The sequence below is a fragment of the Tamandua tetradactyla genome, chromosome 15, assembly GCF_023851605.1.
Source record: "Tamandua tetradactyla isolate mTamTet1 chromosome 15, mTamTet1.pri, whole genome shotgun sequence".
NCBI lineage: Eukaryota > Metazoa > Chordata > Mammalia > Pilosa > Myrmecophagidae > Tamandua > Tamandua tetradactyla.
This window is the reverse complement of record NC_135341.1, coordinates 16,181,568-16,196,494: the sequence shown is the minus strand read 5'-3', so window position 1 is coordinate 16,196,494 and position 14,927 is coordinate 16,181,568. Positions and strand designations below refer to the sequence as shown.

The 14,927-nt window shown below is 37.5% G+C and overlaps 1 protein-coding gene across 3 annotated transcripts in view; it reads left to right on the top strand.

Annotated features, from left to right (window-relative positions):
* The first annotated feature begins 1,353 nt into the window (after positions 1 to 1,353).
* TAFA1 (TAFA chemokine like family member 1) overlaps positions 1,354 to 14,927 on the top strand; it is a 581,723-nt gene continuing 568,149 nt past the window's right edge. For 2 of the 3 annotated variants that reach the window (XM_077130365.1, XM_077130363.1), the window contains exons 1-2: positions 1,354 to 1,780; positions 3,748 to 3,868. In XM_077130365.1, the coding sequence (XP_076986480.1) occupies positions 3,751 to 3,868 (118 nt within the window). In that variant the 5' untranslated portion in view covers positions 1,354 to 1,780; positions 3,748 to 3,750. The remainder of the gene's footprint in view (positions 1,781 to 3,747; positions 3,869 to 14,927) is intronic. The other variant, XM_077130364.1, reaches the window with a different exon arrangement.

The following is a 14,927-nucleotide window of genomic DNA, read 5'->3' as shown; positions in this document are numbered from 1 at the left end:
AAAGTCTTGACTTATTTTTAACTGTAAGATTAGTATTTACTGTTATCTTAAACTGTGTTTTGTGGTAAGGTTTAATATGGAATTGTTATGTTACAAAGAGATCTCATGTGCCTGTTGTGCATTGTGTAAGACCAGTGGGAGAGAATGATGAATCTGAAGGGTCCCTCACTCTCTCAGTCTGTACAACATGAGAAAACAGAACAGCTTCCAAAATGCATTGCAGAATTGAATCTTCTTTGTAATGCCTTAGAAAGGCAAAAAGTATTCGAAGAACTTTCAAAAGGGTTCTGAAGAAGGGGAATCCCATAATTTTGGAACTGACAGTCACAATATAAAAGATTAGACAGTATTATCTATTAGCATGGAGTCTGTGCTGATCTTAACCTTTGCTTTGTCCCCAAACAACTAAAACATATTAGCTGCTTTATAAATGATTTACACAATAACTGAATGTGTGCAACAGAGAATTATTATAAGTACAAGCTTTAAATGAAAATTAGGCCACTTGCATGGATCATTGATGGTTAAGTATAGCCACACTAAATTTTATAAGAAGAAAGGGGCCAAATCATAGTGCTAGAAGCTGGAGGCTGAATTATTGAGTGCCTACTTCTGGGCCCAGCAGGTTAATTGAGGAAGCGGGAAATTAAAAACAAAAATGTACAAATACATATATTTGTCAAAATTCAGTCTTCAGTGCTGAAAATGACATGTATCTATTAACTAAACCTTAAAAAAACTCAGAATTTTATTTATTTATTTATTTATTTACTTACTTATTTATTTATTTATTTATTTTTTGCATGGGCAGGAACCAAAAATCGAACCCATGTCTTGGGCATGGCAGGCAAGAAGTCTGCCTGCTCAGCCACAGTGGCCCACCCTCAGAACATTTTTATTGGGTTTATGCATACAAACACTTAAATTATATTCCAGATAGACTTCCCAGTTTAGCTGCTCAAACCACTAGCAGTCTTAAATCTGCAGAAATCTAACCATATTTTTGGTTAACTTACCGATTAAAAAACCATTAAGAAATAAGAAATGCTTACATTTCATTTTCCCAGTTACTGTTAGAAGTCTAGCATTCATTAACACTATCAATATTTTTGCAAATTTTTTCTTCTTTTTTTCTCCTTCTCTTAACTCTTTTGGCAAATGAATGGCATCAGTAAAGCCTCTAACATAACATGTCAGGCAACACAGTGTTAATGCACCACTTGAGTTGTTGAAGAGTTTGTGGGCAGGCATTACAATTCACTGTGGCTGTAATAGAGGGTAATGTCACTTTAAGACATGTGATACTTTACAGAGGAGGATGCATTGAAACAGACTACTGCTACTTACAGCACTGTGTAGCAGCCCTGCTCCCACATTTGGCTGCTTTACTCTGCCCTGAATGCACTGGAGTGGGGATAGTCCGTCATTAACTATAAACTGATTCCCATCAGGAAACAGCTCAGATATTATCTCATCATCACTTCAAAGGTCTCGTCCGGCAGAGGTGACGCCAGGAGATGATTTAAAGGTGAAAATGACAAGGTTCCCACCCCTCAAACCTTGGCTTCTTTTCTGACAATACAGTCTGAATGAACTGATGTCCTCTTTACTGTGGAAATAGGATTGGAAGAGAAAAACTATTTTTTTAATCCTGATAAAGACGATTATTGGGAAGCTGATTTTCAACAATCTCTTATTGTGGCACAGATGGATTTTCAAAAGTGTTAGATCTTTCCAATGAACACTAATAGAGTACTCTGCTCTTGGCTGGATTTTTCAGGTAAGAAGCCTCTTCAGGATTTAAGATTCAGAAAGCAGATTTGAAACATCTTCAGTCATCTCTAGTGAACTATGTAAGGTTGGATGCATTATTTGGAAGAAACATCTGTTAACATAGAGAGCTCTTGGTAAGCAGAGTTAGCAGTGAGAGAGATTTGCAGGAACCTTGAAAGTAATGCTGAGAATTAAAGAAAGTTAAAAGAAAGAAAAAGAGAAAGAAGGAAAATATTGCAAATGTAAAGCCACTAATCTTTTTGAGTGCTAAGATCTTTATGGGCGAAGAAATGAGCAAGAAAAACTAGAGTCATTGAAAAACTGTTAAGTTTTGATTGTGGTAGAATTTTTTCAAGTTCAGATGAATTATTAGTGCATTTTAACTGAAATTCACAAGCAGTTAATGCATGCCACAGTCACCTTTGTTTTGTCTTTCTATAATTTGCAGGGTATTCTGAAAATGGCTCCAAAATGCATTCATTTCAGGATTCACAGAAGGGGTGTTGCTATTTATCTCTACTGAAGAGAATGCATTCATGTTATACTGATTGTTCTGAAACAATGAGGCAAAGTATGTTTTATACAAAAGTAAACAGTGGGCAGTGAAACTAATTATAAAGTGAATGGCCCATCTGAGCCACAGGCTGGAGCATAAATGGCACCATGCTGTTGGAAAATAATGTTTCCCTACTTTGCACTTAATTATGGTTGTCACCAATTGTCTATTATAGTCCTAAAATCCCCTCTGAAAGACTAAATGTCTCCTAAAACCCATAAATTATCCTGGATTATGTGCACATATCTATGTAAAATGTGTGTGTGTGTGTGTGTGTTTGTGTGTGTATGTGTTTTTTGCTTTCTGAACATGATGATTATCGAAGGAGTTCCAGTTTCCATGAATGAAGGAGCCACACTGGGAGGTCACTAGCTGGTTTCAAATGTGTAGTTGAAATTCCTGAAGGGGTTGATCTGACAGTGGATAAGAAAAGAAACAATCTTTTTTTTTAAAACGTCCACTACCTAAGGGAAAGCATATAGCTAACTGGATTCTAGTATGGAAAATGCTTTCCTACCACTGGCTGAATAAGGACGGTGCCTCAAGTTTGATTAATTTGGCAATATGAAATGCAGCATAAGGCGTCATTTGAGAAATTGAACAATGTGTAGCACAGTTGAGACTTGTAGCTCCTAAGATTCTTATAGAAGTGGGTGGATAAGACTGTCAAACTTTCAGCGCCTGAGAAAAGGTATGTGCTCATCCATAAATACATGCACCACCTGTATATGCATATTCATCAACACGATACAACAAATGGTACAATGGAATCTCAGGAGGAAAAGCAATATTACAAATTATGGCTTGCTCTGTAATAGAAGAATAGATCTTACATCTGAAACACATTCTGCTGAAAACAATTTCTTCTGATCTTAAGTCCAGCCAAAAAAGACGGGTTCTATCAGGAGATTACAACATGCCTCTGAGAAACGATTACTTAGTTTAGAAGACAGCATCATGATTAAAAATTCATGGCCATAGAATTAAAAGAGAGATTGTAAGAGAGAGAACCCACTCTTTCCTTCCAGGCTTATGTCAGACTTGCAATGAAGTTAGAATGAAAAGAAGCATGCAGCTTTTCAATGCTTGGGATCACTATAGTTTAAAGATCACCATGTAAAACTATGTTTTTTTTTGTAAGCATTAAGGATGTTTTAATCTGATAGTTAAAAGTTTAATGTATTTCAGTATTTGTCAATCCTTGGTTTTGAACAGTAAAAAAATTAGTTTACTATCTCCTTGAGTGTGCTTTCCCCTCAGTCCCACTACATGGCATGACCTCTGCTGGGTCATTAATTCTCGCCAGCAAAGTAGCAAAGGAACATGACGTCTGAGACCTCCCTTCGCTTTTCCGTGGGACTGATTGAGCTGGGGGCTTGACGCTAGGTGTAATCCTTTCTGTCTCATGTTCTCTTTAGAGAATGGCAATGGTCTCTGCAATGTCCTGGGTCCTGTATTTGTGGATAAGTGCTTGTGCAATGCTGCTCTGTCATGGATCGCTCCAGCACACTTTCCAGCAGCACCACCTGCACAGACCAGGTAAGTCGGGAGCTGGCTCGGCTGCAGCCTCCTCCCGTCTCACCGTTGTCTCTTTAACAGATGGTTGGAATGCAAATGACAAAGTGTTATGATGTGGGCAGCCTGCCTTTGAATTACAAGACATATTGTTGGCTGGATGCTTTTGGAAGGGGTGGGTGTGTGATACTAACATGCCATGGAGATTATTTCTATTGACTTCTCAGAAAGGACCCCATCAACACCATATCTCTCTCTCTCTCTCTCTCTCTCTCTCTCTCTCTCTCTCTCTCACACACACACACACACACACACACACACACACACACACACACACCTTGAAAAGTAGAAATTATTTGTTTGGATGCTTTGGCCAACAGCAAAATATTCTGCAAAGGTGAGATAACTTTCAGGACTTGAGGATTTTTTAGAGGGTGGAATATGAGCTTTGCAGTTGATAAAAGAATGTGTGTACATTCCCTGAGCACATTTGTAACTAGTTTAGATACTGTGATCTCTGTCTGCATGTGGCTAAGGATTTCGTATGGGTGTTAATCACAAAACTAACTTTAGAGACAAGTTGCAAATGAAAAAAAATGGAAGTAACTTACTATTTTCTTGTCTGGGTTTAATATGCCGCCTTTCCTTTCTCCCTTTTTTCACTTTCTGTTCTTTCGGTATGTTCAATGGCTTTTTTTGTCTGTTTTCCTCTTGGCAGTTCCAGGGATAAGTTCTCTTTCGCTTGATTTTTTTTTTCCAACCCTATATAGAATTTTGTGTTCCAGACGCACTTTGCTTTCTTCCTCTTTCTCTTCGAAGTATATTTCTTAACCTTCCATGACCTACTCTTCAATCTAGTTTTTTCTCTCCCCTGCCTGACCTCATTGCTGCCCCTAGCTCGATTTGTCTCTACCACTCCTGTTTCTCGGAAAGATTTCCTTCCATTTTCTTTTAAGCTCCCGCCTTTGCATCTTTTTACTCCATCCTTATCTTCTCCCCACCCCCACCCCCCATCACCCACCACTTCCCCGCCCCGGCGCCCCTCCACCAGGTTTTGCATGCACATCGGCAAGTACAGGCTCTGGGGACCAGTTGCGCCTCCAAAGCTCCCGATCCTCAGTTCGCAGGTTCTCCCGCCCTTCCACTCCCCTCTTTCCAAAGCCCTTCCGGTCTCCTCCCATTTGCCGGGCTTCCAGCTGGGTCGTCCGGCGACCAAGCCTTTGCTTTCCCTTGGCTCCGCAGCCAGCCTGGGCACCGACCCTGGGCTCTTGGGGACAGTCCTCTAGCTACACCTCCCAGGGCGCCGCTTTCTACCTCCCGGGACTCTGCATCCAGGCTGGAGGCTGGGTCGAAAGAGGACGGAGACAGCGCGGGGGGTCGGTTCGCTCCACTAGGCTGCAGGCGAAAGCTCAGTCCTGCTCCTTGCTAGATGCCGGGTGGTCCGGTGAAGGAAGGGTGGCGAGCGGCCTGAGCAGGGGGTGAAGTGGTGGGGAGTCCCTCAGGGCCCCCGACATCCTCATTCCCTTCTTCCTGGGTCGCGGAGGGGAGGCAGTGCGGCGCTGGTGCCCCTGCCGGTGGGTATGGGAACCCAACTGCCTCTGCGGAGCTCTTGTGATTCTGCCTCCTGTGTCCTGAGCCTGTGGTGGGAACCGCCGGATTCTGGAGCTTCAGGGCCGAGGTGAAGGAAACACAAACGTGGATTTTAGGATCCCCATGTTACCACCAATCGGTTAATCACCTCTCTGTTCTGGAAAAATAAAAAGTCTTTGATTTGCTATATCGGCGCACATATTACGCAGGAAATTTGCGTTCACTGTAATACTCAACAATAAGAATTCAAAATTAATACTATTTATTTTGGGTGTTTTAGGCAAGGATCTCAGGGCTGTTTCACATTGTCTGGCTTAATCCTTATAACAGGTGGGCAGAGTAACCTGCCCCCACCCCTCCTGCTTTTGCAGACAAAACTGACGTTCAGAGGGACTGAAGGAATTGAGCCACAACTATTAGTTGCTTTTGGAAGCCGGGTGGGTCTGATTCCATAGCCGCGGCCGGGCTCCACAGGGGGATATGCCGCCTCCCATGCACAGAATAATCACGTCTTGAATCTGCTCTCTGAGCATGTGCGAGCCCTCCACAAAATTTGTGAAAACTTTCAAGTTGTATCACTACATGGACATGTTTGAACTGCAAACCAATTCGGAGAGGCTGCCCTGGCCGAACTGATGAGTGGTGGCACCCAGGGAGGGGGGGTGGCAGCAGAGCTCAGGCTTGGCCCCCATCTCGGTCACTTCACTTACTGGCATGACCCTGGACCAATCGCTTCACTTCTCTGAGCCAGTTCCCCATCTGGGGATGTTCTGGGGGTGTAAATAAAATAACATTCCTGAAAGTGATTTGTGAAAACTCTTAAGTCCTTCATAAATATCAGGAATACTGACACCTCCACCTAATAAATTACAAGCCTGCATGTCAGGAGGTTGAGTAAGTGAATTTTTGCTGTTCACACCACTTAGCCAGGACAAACACTGTTTTACTGTTGCTGTTGTTTTTAAGCCATGAAGGAGAGAACTAGAATAGACTATTAAATGCTCTGTCTTTTTTCACCCTCTATGCATAAAATCATGAAATAAATACAGTCCAATTTGCAATGGGCTTTCACATATAATGTCTCTATCAGTTAATATGTGTTTTGTTTTTTGGTGGGGTTATGACTGTTACCTTTAGTAAGTACAATCATGTATATATATATGAAGATAAATCTTATTAGTGAAATATAATTTCAACTGAGAAATAAATCATTAGGTTCTTACTGAAATTAAGCTCAGCATTTGTTTTCTCCATTGTCTAACCTTAGAAATTGCTTATTATCACCAATGCGCGGTCAATCTATAAGTCAGAAATCCCAAGAAACTGCAGCACTGAAACCAATTTCAGCCCAAGTGCTTAGACATTTGAGACCCATTTCAGCTTCATCGATGAAATGAGGGAATGATAAATACCCCTTTCTGGATGCATAAAGATTAAAATGATATTAAATTGCAAGTCCCATGGCTCTATGTAATACATTCATTCAAGTTTCTTGTTTTTTTTTTTTTAGCTACAAAGATTAAAGTGATAGATCTTGTTCATAGCAATATTCTAGATTGTTTCATTCAGACCCTTTAATACAATATTCTATTTTGATTTTAAAGGTAAAATATATGCCTATTTTGATTAGAGTTGTGATGTTTTTCTTTGTGGGTCTTAAATCTTCAGTAACACTAATGAAATGTATATGAAATGAGAGAAATCAGGGCCAGTTATCTGTGACAATCTACCCCCCAAATGAGCAAATAAATAAATAAATAGCTGGATAAATGAGCAAAAAGGAAAAAACATCATCTCATTTTCTCAAATCAGTTAAAACTAGTGACATGATGAGAAAAAATGAGACACATGCAGACCCTGAGCTTTGCCACATTTGCCTAAGCTTGAAAAATCGCCTCCTTCATAAAGCAGGAGCAGGCTGACACTGCGTGCATACCAAGTATCTGGGAAATGTAGAAAATGACAAATCTTTCACTCAGAGCCCTGAATGGAGGAGAGTGGAGGCTTTACAGCTGCCTCCTCACCTGCTTAGGAGCTGCTGGCCCCTCTCCCACCAGCCTCTTACGGGCAGCTTCGCCATTCCCTACATGAGTAAAATTGATGGTGCTCCGATTCCAAGCAGCCAATTTCAGTCTCTCAAGAAATAAGCCACTACACTGACAGATGAGTGGATTTGACACAATGTTCTCTTCCTTTCAGACCGCGCTGTGGTGGATGGCACCAGTCTGCCAGAGTCCTTCAGGGGAAATGGGTAGAGATTTGGGCCAATTTCTGCTGTCATGACATGAAATTGGGACAATGTTTTTGTGAGACCGTGAATTTGTGATCTGTCTTCTCAATGCAGTGGGTTTGTGCACAAACAGAAAGAAAATATGTTAACGAGAAAATTGGCTGATTTTAATGTGTGCGTCTGCGGTCCCTAAGCACTTCCTGTTTTTCATATTTATAGTATTAGGAATGCACCATTTATTTTCAGTTACTCACTAGTTAAGGAAGATTAAAACAGTCAATCAAATGAAAGTGAAATTTAAAATTACTCAAACGAATAATATTGTGCTATAGATTAACAGATTTGTAATTTCAGTAATTTGATATTTGGCTTGATGGAGGTTTTTATTTTGGGAATGGTGTAGGTAATTGCCATAACAACTTGAAGAATACTAGTGCCTCATAGATATGGAGGGCACAATTTTAAAAAGACTTAATGAAAACTTGGGAGTGGTGTTCCATTGTTTCAGGTAATTAAAATAGACAGCTTCAAAATTTATAATCACCAGTTTTTGTGTCACAGATTACAAAAGATGAATGATTTGGTAAATGTTACTTTCCAATTTAGGATTACTTTTTCCCGTTATTGAGATATGAATTATGACAGCGATTTTAATGGGTACTTAATTCTTTGAGTGTCTGTGTGTGTGTGTGTGTGTGTGTGTGTGCGCACGCACAGGAGGGATGTTCTGTAACTTAATAAATATGGATCTTCCAACATACTTTAGGGAGAGAAGATCCTTGGAATTCTTTAGTAATTTAAAATCGTGTAGCTAAATTACATGAGACTAGAAACTACAAGTGTGAATGAATCATTTATTCCTGAGTCACTGATATTTTATTGACAGCAATATTTGGAAATGATATATAAAAAGATTACCCTGCATAGAGTTGTCTCTGCAATTTATACTTGACCTGATTTAAAGCTAGATCAAGAAATCTATGCATGCTGGAGGTATTCATTTATGTCTTAATTATTACATACTGAACATCACCATTCATTTTAACATATGGCATTTTTTGTTGTTGTTAAAAAATTAAAAACCATTCTTGTATGCCTTACACTTATTTTTATCCTACTCTTCATTGTTACTTTACTGAAAACTGCCTAAGGAATATAAATTCGAATACCATAGTACATTCCAATAAAGAGCTGTTTTATAATTGTAATATAAAAGGAATAGTGGGAACAATAGTGCTGCATATTGGCTTTTTAAGAATGTATACCAGTGTTGGGTTGCTAAATATAGTGGATTGACCTAAGGATTAAAGCAGACAGGTTGTTATTTGGTGTAAACTTGTACTAGTGATAATCCATTGATCCTCTGATTGATAATATTGATTTAGAACCACATCTAGAGTACAGCTATAGACATTTGATAAGACCCCAAAGTATCAAAACCTAGAAGATATGCAAATAAATACTATCTCCTGTCACTCTGATGAACTTGAGACAATTGTCACAATACTATATAAACTGTTACTTTTGTGAGCTCAAGCATATAGCTTAAATTATTAAGAACTGAAAGCAAAACAAAAATACTTAGAAATAACCCAAATGAACATTAGCCTTTGGTCATTAATTTCTTAAAGCTCATTTAAGATGACTACTTAAAGTAGTTTTAAAACTCTTTAAATTTTAAACTGGGTATAAAAATCACAAAGTCTGGAGATACAAATTGGTAAACATTTTTCAGAAGTAATTTGGCAATGTTCACCAAAATATAAAATGTGAAATCTTTTGACACAGCAATTACATTTCTAGATATTTATTCTAAGAAAACAATTGGACAAGTGTGGAAAAAAATGTATGTTAAAGTATAGTCATTGCAACACTGGTTTTCATGGCAAAAATTAGAGTGGATGTACATCTCCATCAAAAGTGATTGGTAAAGTAAATCATGATCCATCGCAGGATGGGATTCAGTGCAGCCACTGCAAAGAATGAGATATGTTTATATGTACAAGTGTTGAAAGTTGACGATTATATATGGCTGAAGTAGAGTAAACAAGTAGCAATACTCTGCTTCAAATAATTTTAGAGGAAAAGAATTATGTTTGCAGTTGTGTAAATATTGCCAGAAGAGACAAATACATCCTTTAAACAGTAGTAGTTAGATCTGGTGAGAGGAAAGATAATTGAGACTTTTTTACTTCTTGTAATGCTGTATTATTTAGTTTTACTTTTAGTATGAGTATAGATTTTCTTTTAATGAAAGGGATTACAATATTAGTTACAGAAGAATTTTAATGGTTAAATGAGAAAGTTGTCAATATTTTTAGTTTAAGAAAAAAAAGAAAGAAGTATAGGTAGAAAAACATCATGAGACTCTTTATCTCCTAAGGGCCTTAACCTAATAAAATGTTCAGACCAGTGCATCCCAAATTACTGTCCACAAAATGTAGTTCCTTCAAGATTCTCCTTGGAAAAATGTGTTGGTGATTAACCATTAAGGATATGTTTTTCTTCTGAGGTTTTCAATATATGTAAGTTTATGAAAGCTCTGGAAAGATTTGCAGGTAAGAAACATGGTTGTGTTTAAAATTCTCCAAACATTTTTTATTTGGGTAACATCTGCAATGCTTATTAGTGTCACGTGATTTGAAAAGTTTGGGCCAAGATATGTTGGGAATTCTATGCTAGTCATCTTTTCATCTGGTTAGGTTCTTGTCTTAGAGTAGGTCCTCAGAGAATATTTGTTAAATTATTAAGGGAAAAAAGGAATGGATGTCTTGGTCGAAGCTTAAATACTCCCTTATTTGTTACTACATGTGTGTGAGCTATTTGTGTATGCATGTATGGGTATATATGTATCTCTGTGTAAGTTTGTACAAATTTGGACGAATTGTAAATGGAGAATGTTGTGACCATTAAATTATTCATATATGTATGCATGTATGTGTGTACCTGTGCAATATCTTTGCTTAGATATTTGACTTGATTCCATATTTGGCAGCTACCCCATTTATCAACATAATGCAAAGAATATACTTACAAAATGTAGTCAAAGATTAAATCCCTAAGGTTTTCGTTAATAGTTTGAATTTTTCCTATAGGTTTAGAAAACATTATAGGCCCGGGCTTGCAAGACCCAAGAGGAAGCTTCACTTAGCAATGAGGGTTAAACCTTTTACTTTCCAAATCTTTTGATAGAAAGAGAAAAATTCCATTTCTTCTGTTTTGGTTGAGAGAAAATAATGCCAGAGAAGTGATTTTTCCCAATTGTGATAAAGAGAAGATGAATTATTTCATTAACAATTTGTATAAAATAATTGAATTCTCCAAAGATAATGTCCTCAAGACGCTTAGGGAATGCTCTTGCCCACTTATTTCTTACTCTTTCCCTGACTTTATATAATAAAGGCTTAGAGAAGGAATAGAGAAATAATATTATCACAGTGATTTTCTTTCAAGATGGATAGAAATGCTGAGCAGTTTGCTTACTCATTAAGCAGATCCTTCTCCGTGCAGAGAAGGATTCAAACCAAGCCTTACTCTGAGTCTAGATAAGAAGATCTTCTTCCACAGAATCTCAAATCCTCAGCTGTGGTCATTTTCTACTGATGCAATTCTATATATTTACCTTTATGATGTCCTTCTTTGACCTTCTCTTCTAGGCATGCTTCCATACCCAAGACTAAACCCAAGCTAACTGAGCTTGTATACATCCATAGGATTTTCCTGATTTCCTAGTCGGATGGATGGAGAATGGACCAGTTGGGTCATATGCTTTGAAGTGAACATAGAATGTTAAACTCCCATATTTAAATAAACTACTACACAATAGGGAAAGGGAAAAAAACTTTAATAGTCCTGAGATTAACAACCTATCCTGGATTGGTTATAATCAGCAGCCCAGCAGGTCATGCTCTCCATAAAATAAATATTGAGGATGAATTTATTAAATATTTGCTTATCAACTGGGCTTTCAACAAGCAAGAACATTATATCCTTTAAAATATTGGTGAGAAAGCAACTATGTTATGCCTTTTTTTTTTATATCAAATGGTAATAAGGAAAGAGCACCAGAGTAGAAGTCAGCAAGCTTGAATTTTTAGGAGCTAATTTAAGTTGTGAAATTGCAAGCTTCCAGATGAGAGAGATGATTTTTCATATTGTACCTACTTGCTCCAAGGAGGTGATACATTTGTTCCATAGTTTTAAAAAAATTTTCTGCCAAATAATGAGGCTTTAACTGACTGATGAACTCAATCAATTTTATCCATTTGATAGAGGAAGAATCAGTACAAAATTACCTTTATGAATTTAAATATGATTTCTTCTAAAACTATTGGAAAATCTCTGGATGGTGACATGGATGGTTGAGGCAAATGCCTTCTTGGATATGGCAATAGCGAAAATGATTGCACCAGCCTGGGTCAGACATTAGGGAGTGCTGAAGACAGTGCCAAGTAAGGAGCATATGCACTTTGAGAAGGTATGGCACATCCTCAGCTCTAGCTGAGATGGCCAGTCTGATGAGATCGCTGATATTTTAAGGCAAGCCAGAAACCTGGAATTTTTTGTATAATTTCTTTAACTTTTACATGTCAGGTGGGCCAAATAAAACCCAACTAAGGGCTATATCCCACCTGCAGGTTCTCAGGGTGTAACCTCAGGCAAGATTAAATCCTAGTGCCAATGTTTTATGATTCCTAATGAATTTATCAAATTCCTTTATTCATGCCGTGTAGACAGAGGTGAGGGCAGTGAGGTAATAGGGAAGTTTTATGCACATCTGTCTTGGCCTACTTTAAAATTATGTCCATGGTTTAGTCCCATCCCGAAATACACCCCAACATGTTCAAATGCTGTGTCTCCCAGTTTCTTCTATGCAGCTAAACAGTATCACTGGAGCTTTGGTAAACAGAATGCTTTTATATAATGAAGTCAATGGCTTAATCAGAGTTCTCATTCAACTTTCAGCTAAAAGTCGATTATTTTTCCTTTGGATTATGGATTGAAAGAAATAATCTGAAACTCTAATAAAATGGAGGGGAACATCAGGCTACATAGTGATGCCTATATAAAACTTTAATTTAATACTCCATTAAAGTTCTCGAAATCTAGTCTGCAGCGTACTAGCAGGTTATAAATTCATCTTGAAACCCAAGTACTTTTTTTGTTCTTTTGGATAAATGATTTAAGATTTCATGTGCATTCATTTTGTATAGGAATAAAGGCTACTTATTAGTATACCAACTGAGTTATCATCCAACTGAAAATAACATGTAACTAAGGTTCCTTAATTTAGTATTCTACTAAGAAAACTGGCTGCCAGCTCTTGGAAACATTGCAAAGCATTTGCATGCAAATAATTAGAATTTGTGCAACTTTGGGAAGGATAATTTGTTACCAGTGTATCATGAGTGTTTTCTTGAATTAGTGATTTTCAATTGCTGTGATCCTTGCTTTTTAATTATAAATTAGTGTTGGTTTAGTTCCATCATTATCAATTAAGCTTGCTGTGGGCTGTTTGGTTAACCCTATAGTGTGTAATGATGCATATTTGCATATTTTGTGTTTTTAATTTGCAAAAGTCTAGACTTTAAGATATTGCTGCATTGTGGCTCAGAAATGATTCATCTATATCCTTATTGATAAAGACATATATACAATCACCCTAAACTTTGCTTGTATGATGCGACTTGTATAACGACATTGTTTGTATACCACCTTTGAACTATATGACGTAATCTCAGTAATATTTTTTGTTTCCATTTATGTACATAGGGCATCATTTTAAATATAAAAGCATATTAATAGGCCCTTATTTTATCTTACAAAATAATGATTCATAAGCATTCTTTCCAAGTATCTATTACATAGGTATTTTTGCACTGGAAAGTAGAAACAGGCAAGAAATGGATAGTGCCCTTCCTTGGTTTTAGGAAGAAATTGTAGCTAGATACCAGCTCATCATAGAATTTTAAATTAAAAAGTATGCATGATATGGCAAAAATAAAAAGAAGTAACCCCCTATTCTGAAACAAAATGATAAGATCTAAGAAATGCTGTTTGGAAGTTTCTTAGATGTTGTTTCATTGAATTGAGTTGTTTTTGTGACTTCTTATATTGTTTTATCTGATGAAAATACAAGATGCCATGTACTGGACATGAACTCGAGAAACTAGGTCACTGGGTGAACAATTGTAGGGCACCATTTTGACAGCTGCTTTGAAGATTGTTTAGAAGAAAGAGCACATTTGTGGCATGCATGCTGCCAATCTCCAACCTTCTGTCACAGGTCAAGGTAATCAATCACAGGATCATTCCCATAGGACCTAGATGTGATTTTAAAATCTTCTTCAATCCTTCTGGGCACTTCCTGTCAAATGGTTGACATTGGTATGCAAGTTGAGCATCTTTGTTCATCCAAATGTGGATTAATTGCTGCACATCTCTAGAACTCCATTCCTATTTTAAAAATGCATGCCACAAAATTCTTCTCGTTAATAAAAAGAAGAAAATGAAACAAAATTTAAACAATTAAAATTTAAATTTAAACAGTTGCACGTGTTCTGTAAATAATGTTTTAGACAGCACAGCTTCAGAAAATTCTCACCACTTCCCAGACTTACAAAATTCTCTTTGTATTACCTCCAGAAACTTTTTACTCCTCTCCGCATTCCACTTTAACTCCATGTCTAAGATTCAAAGCTGCTTGTGATATGTGCTCTATGTGATCATAAAGCATGAAGCAATTCTTTCTCATAAGAGAAAGATTTGGGAAGGCTCGTGAAGGGGATGATATTTGTGCTGGGCTTTGATGTTTGTTTAGGAATTCAGTGATGGGAAAGAATCAAGAGTTACCTGTTTAACCAAAGGAAACAGACCACTTACAGACTTAGAGGCACAGGGCTAAGAGGTTGTAGGGGAGGGCAGTGGGCCTGAAATGTAGAGAAATTTTGTAGTTGTTCCAGTTAATGGGAAAGCAAGGTTTTGGTTTGTTAATGTTTTATAATCTAAAGTCTGACTTATCAATGTACACTATTGATCACAGATGGAGGGATAGGTGAGATGGGAAAAAAAGGACCGTAGTATCCTCAGTTATAATCTCCATGGAAAGAAAATCAGTTAATTAACAAAGATATGGCAATTACAGTCAGGGGGGAATCTTTGAGCCTTATGAGGCCTTTCACACCTTTGAATTACTGTTATCTTTCTGTACAAAAAGACAGAATATATCACTACTGTTGATTTTAAGTCTGTTCATTATATTAA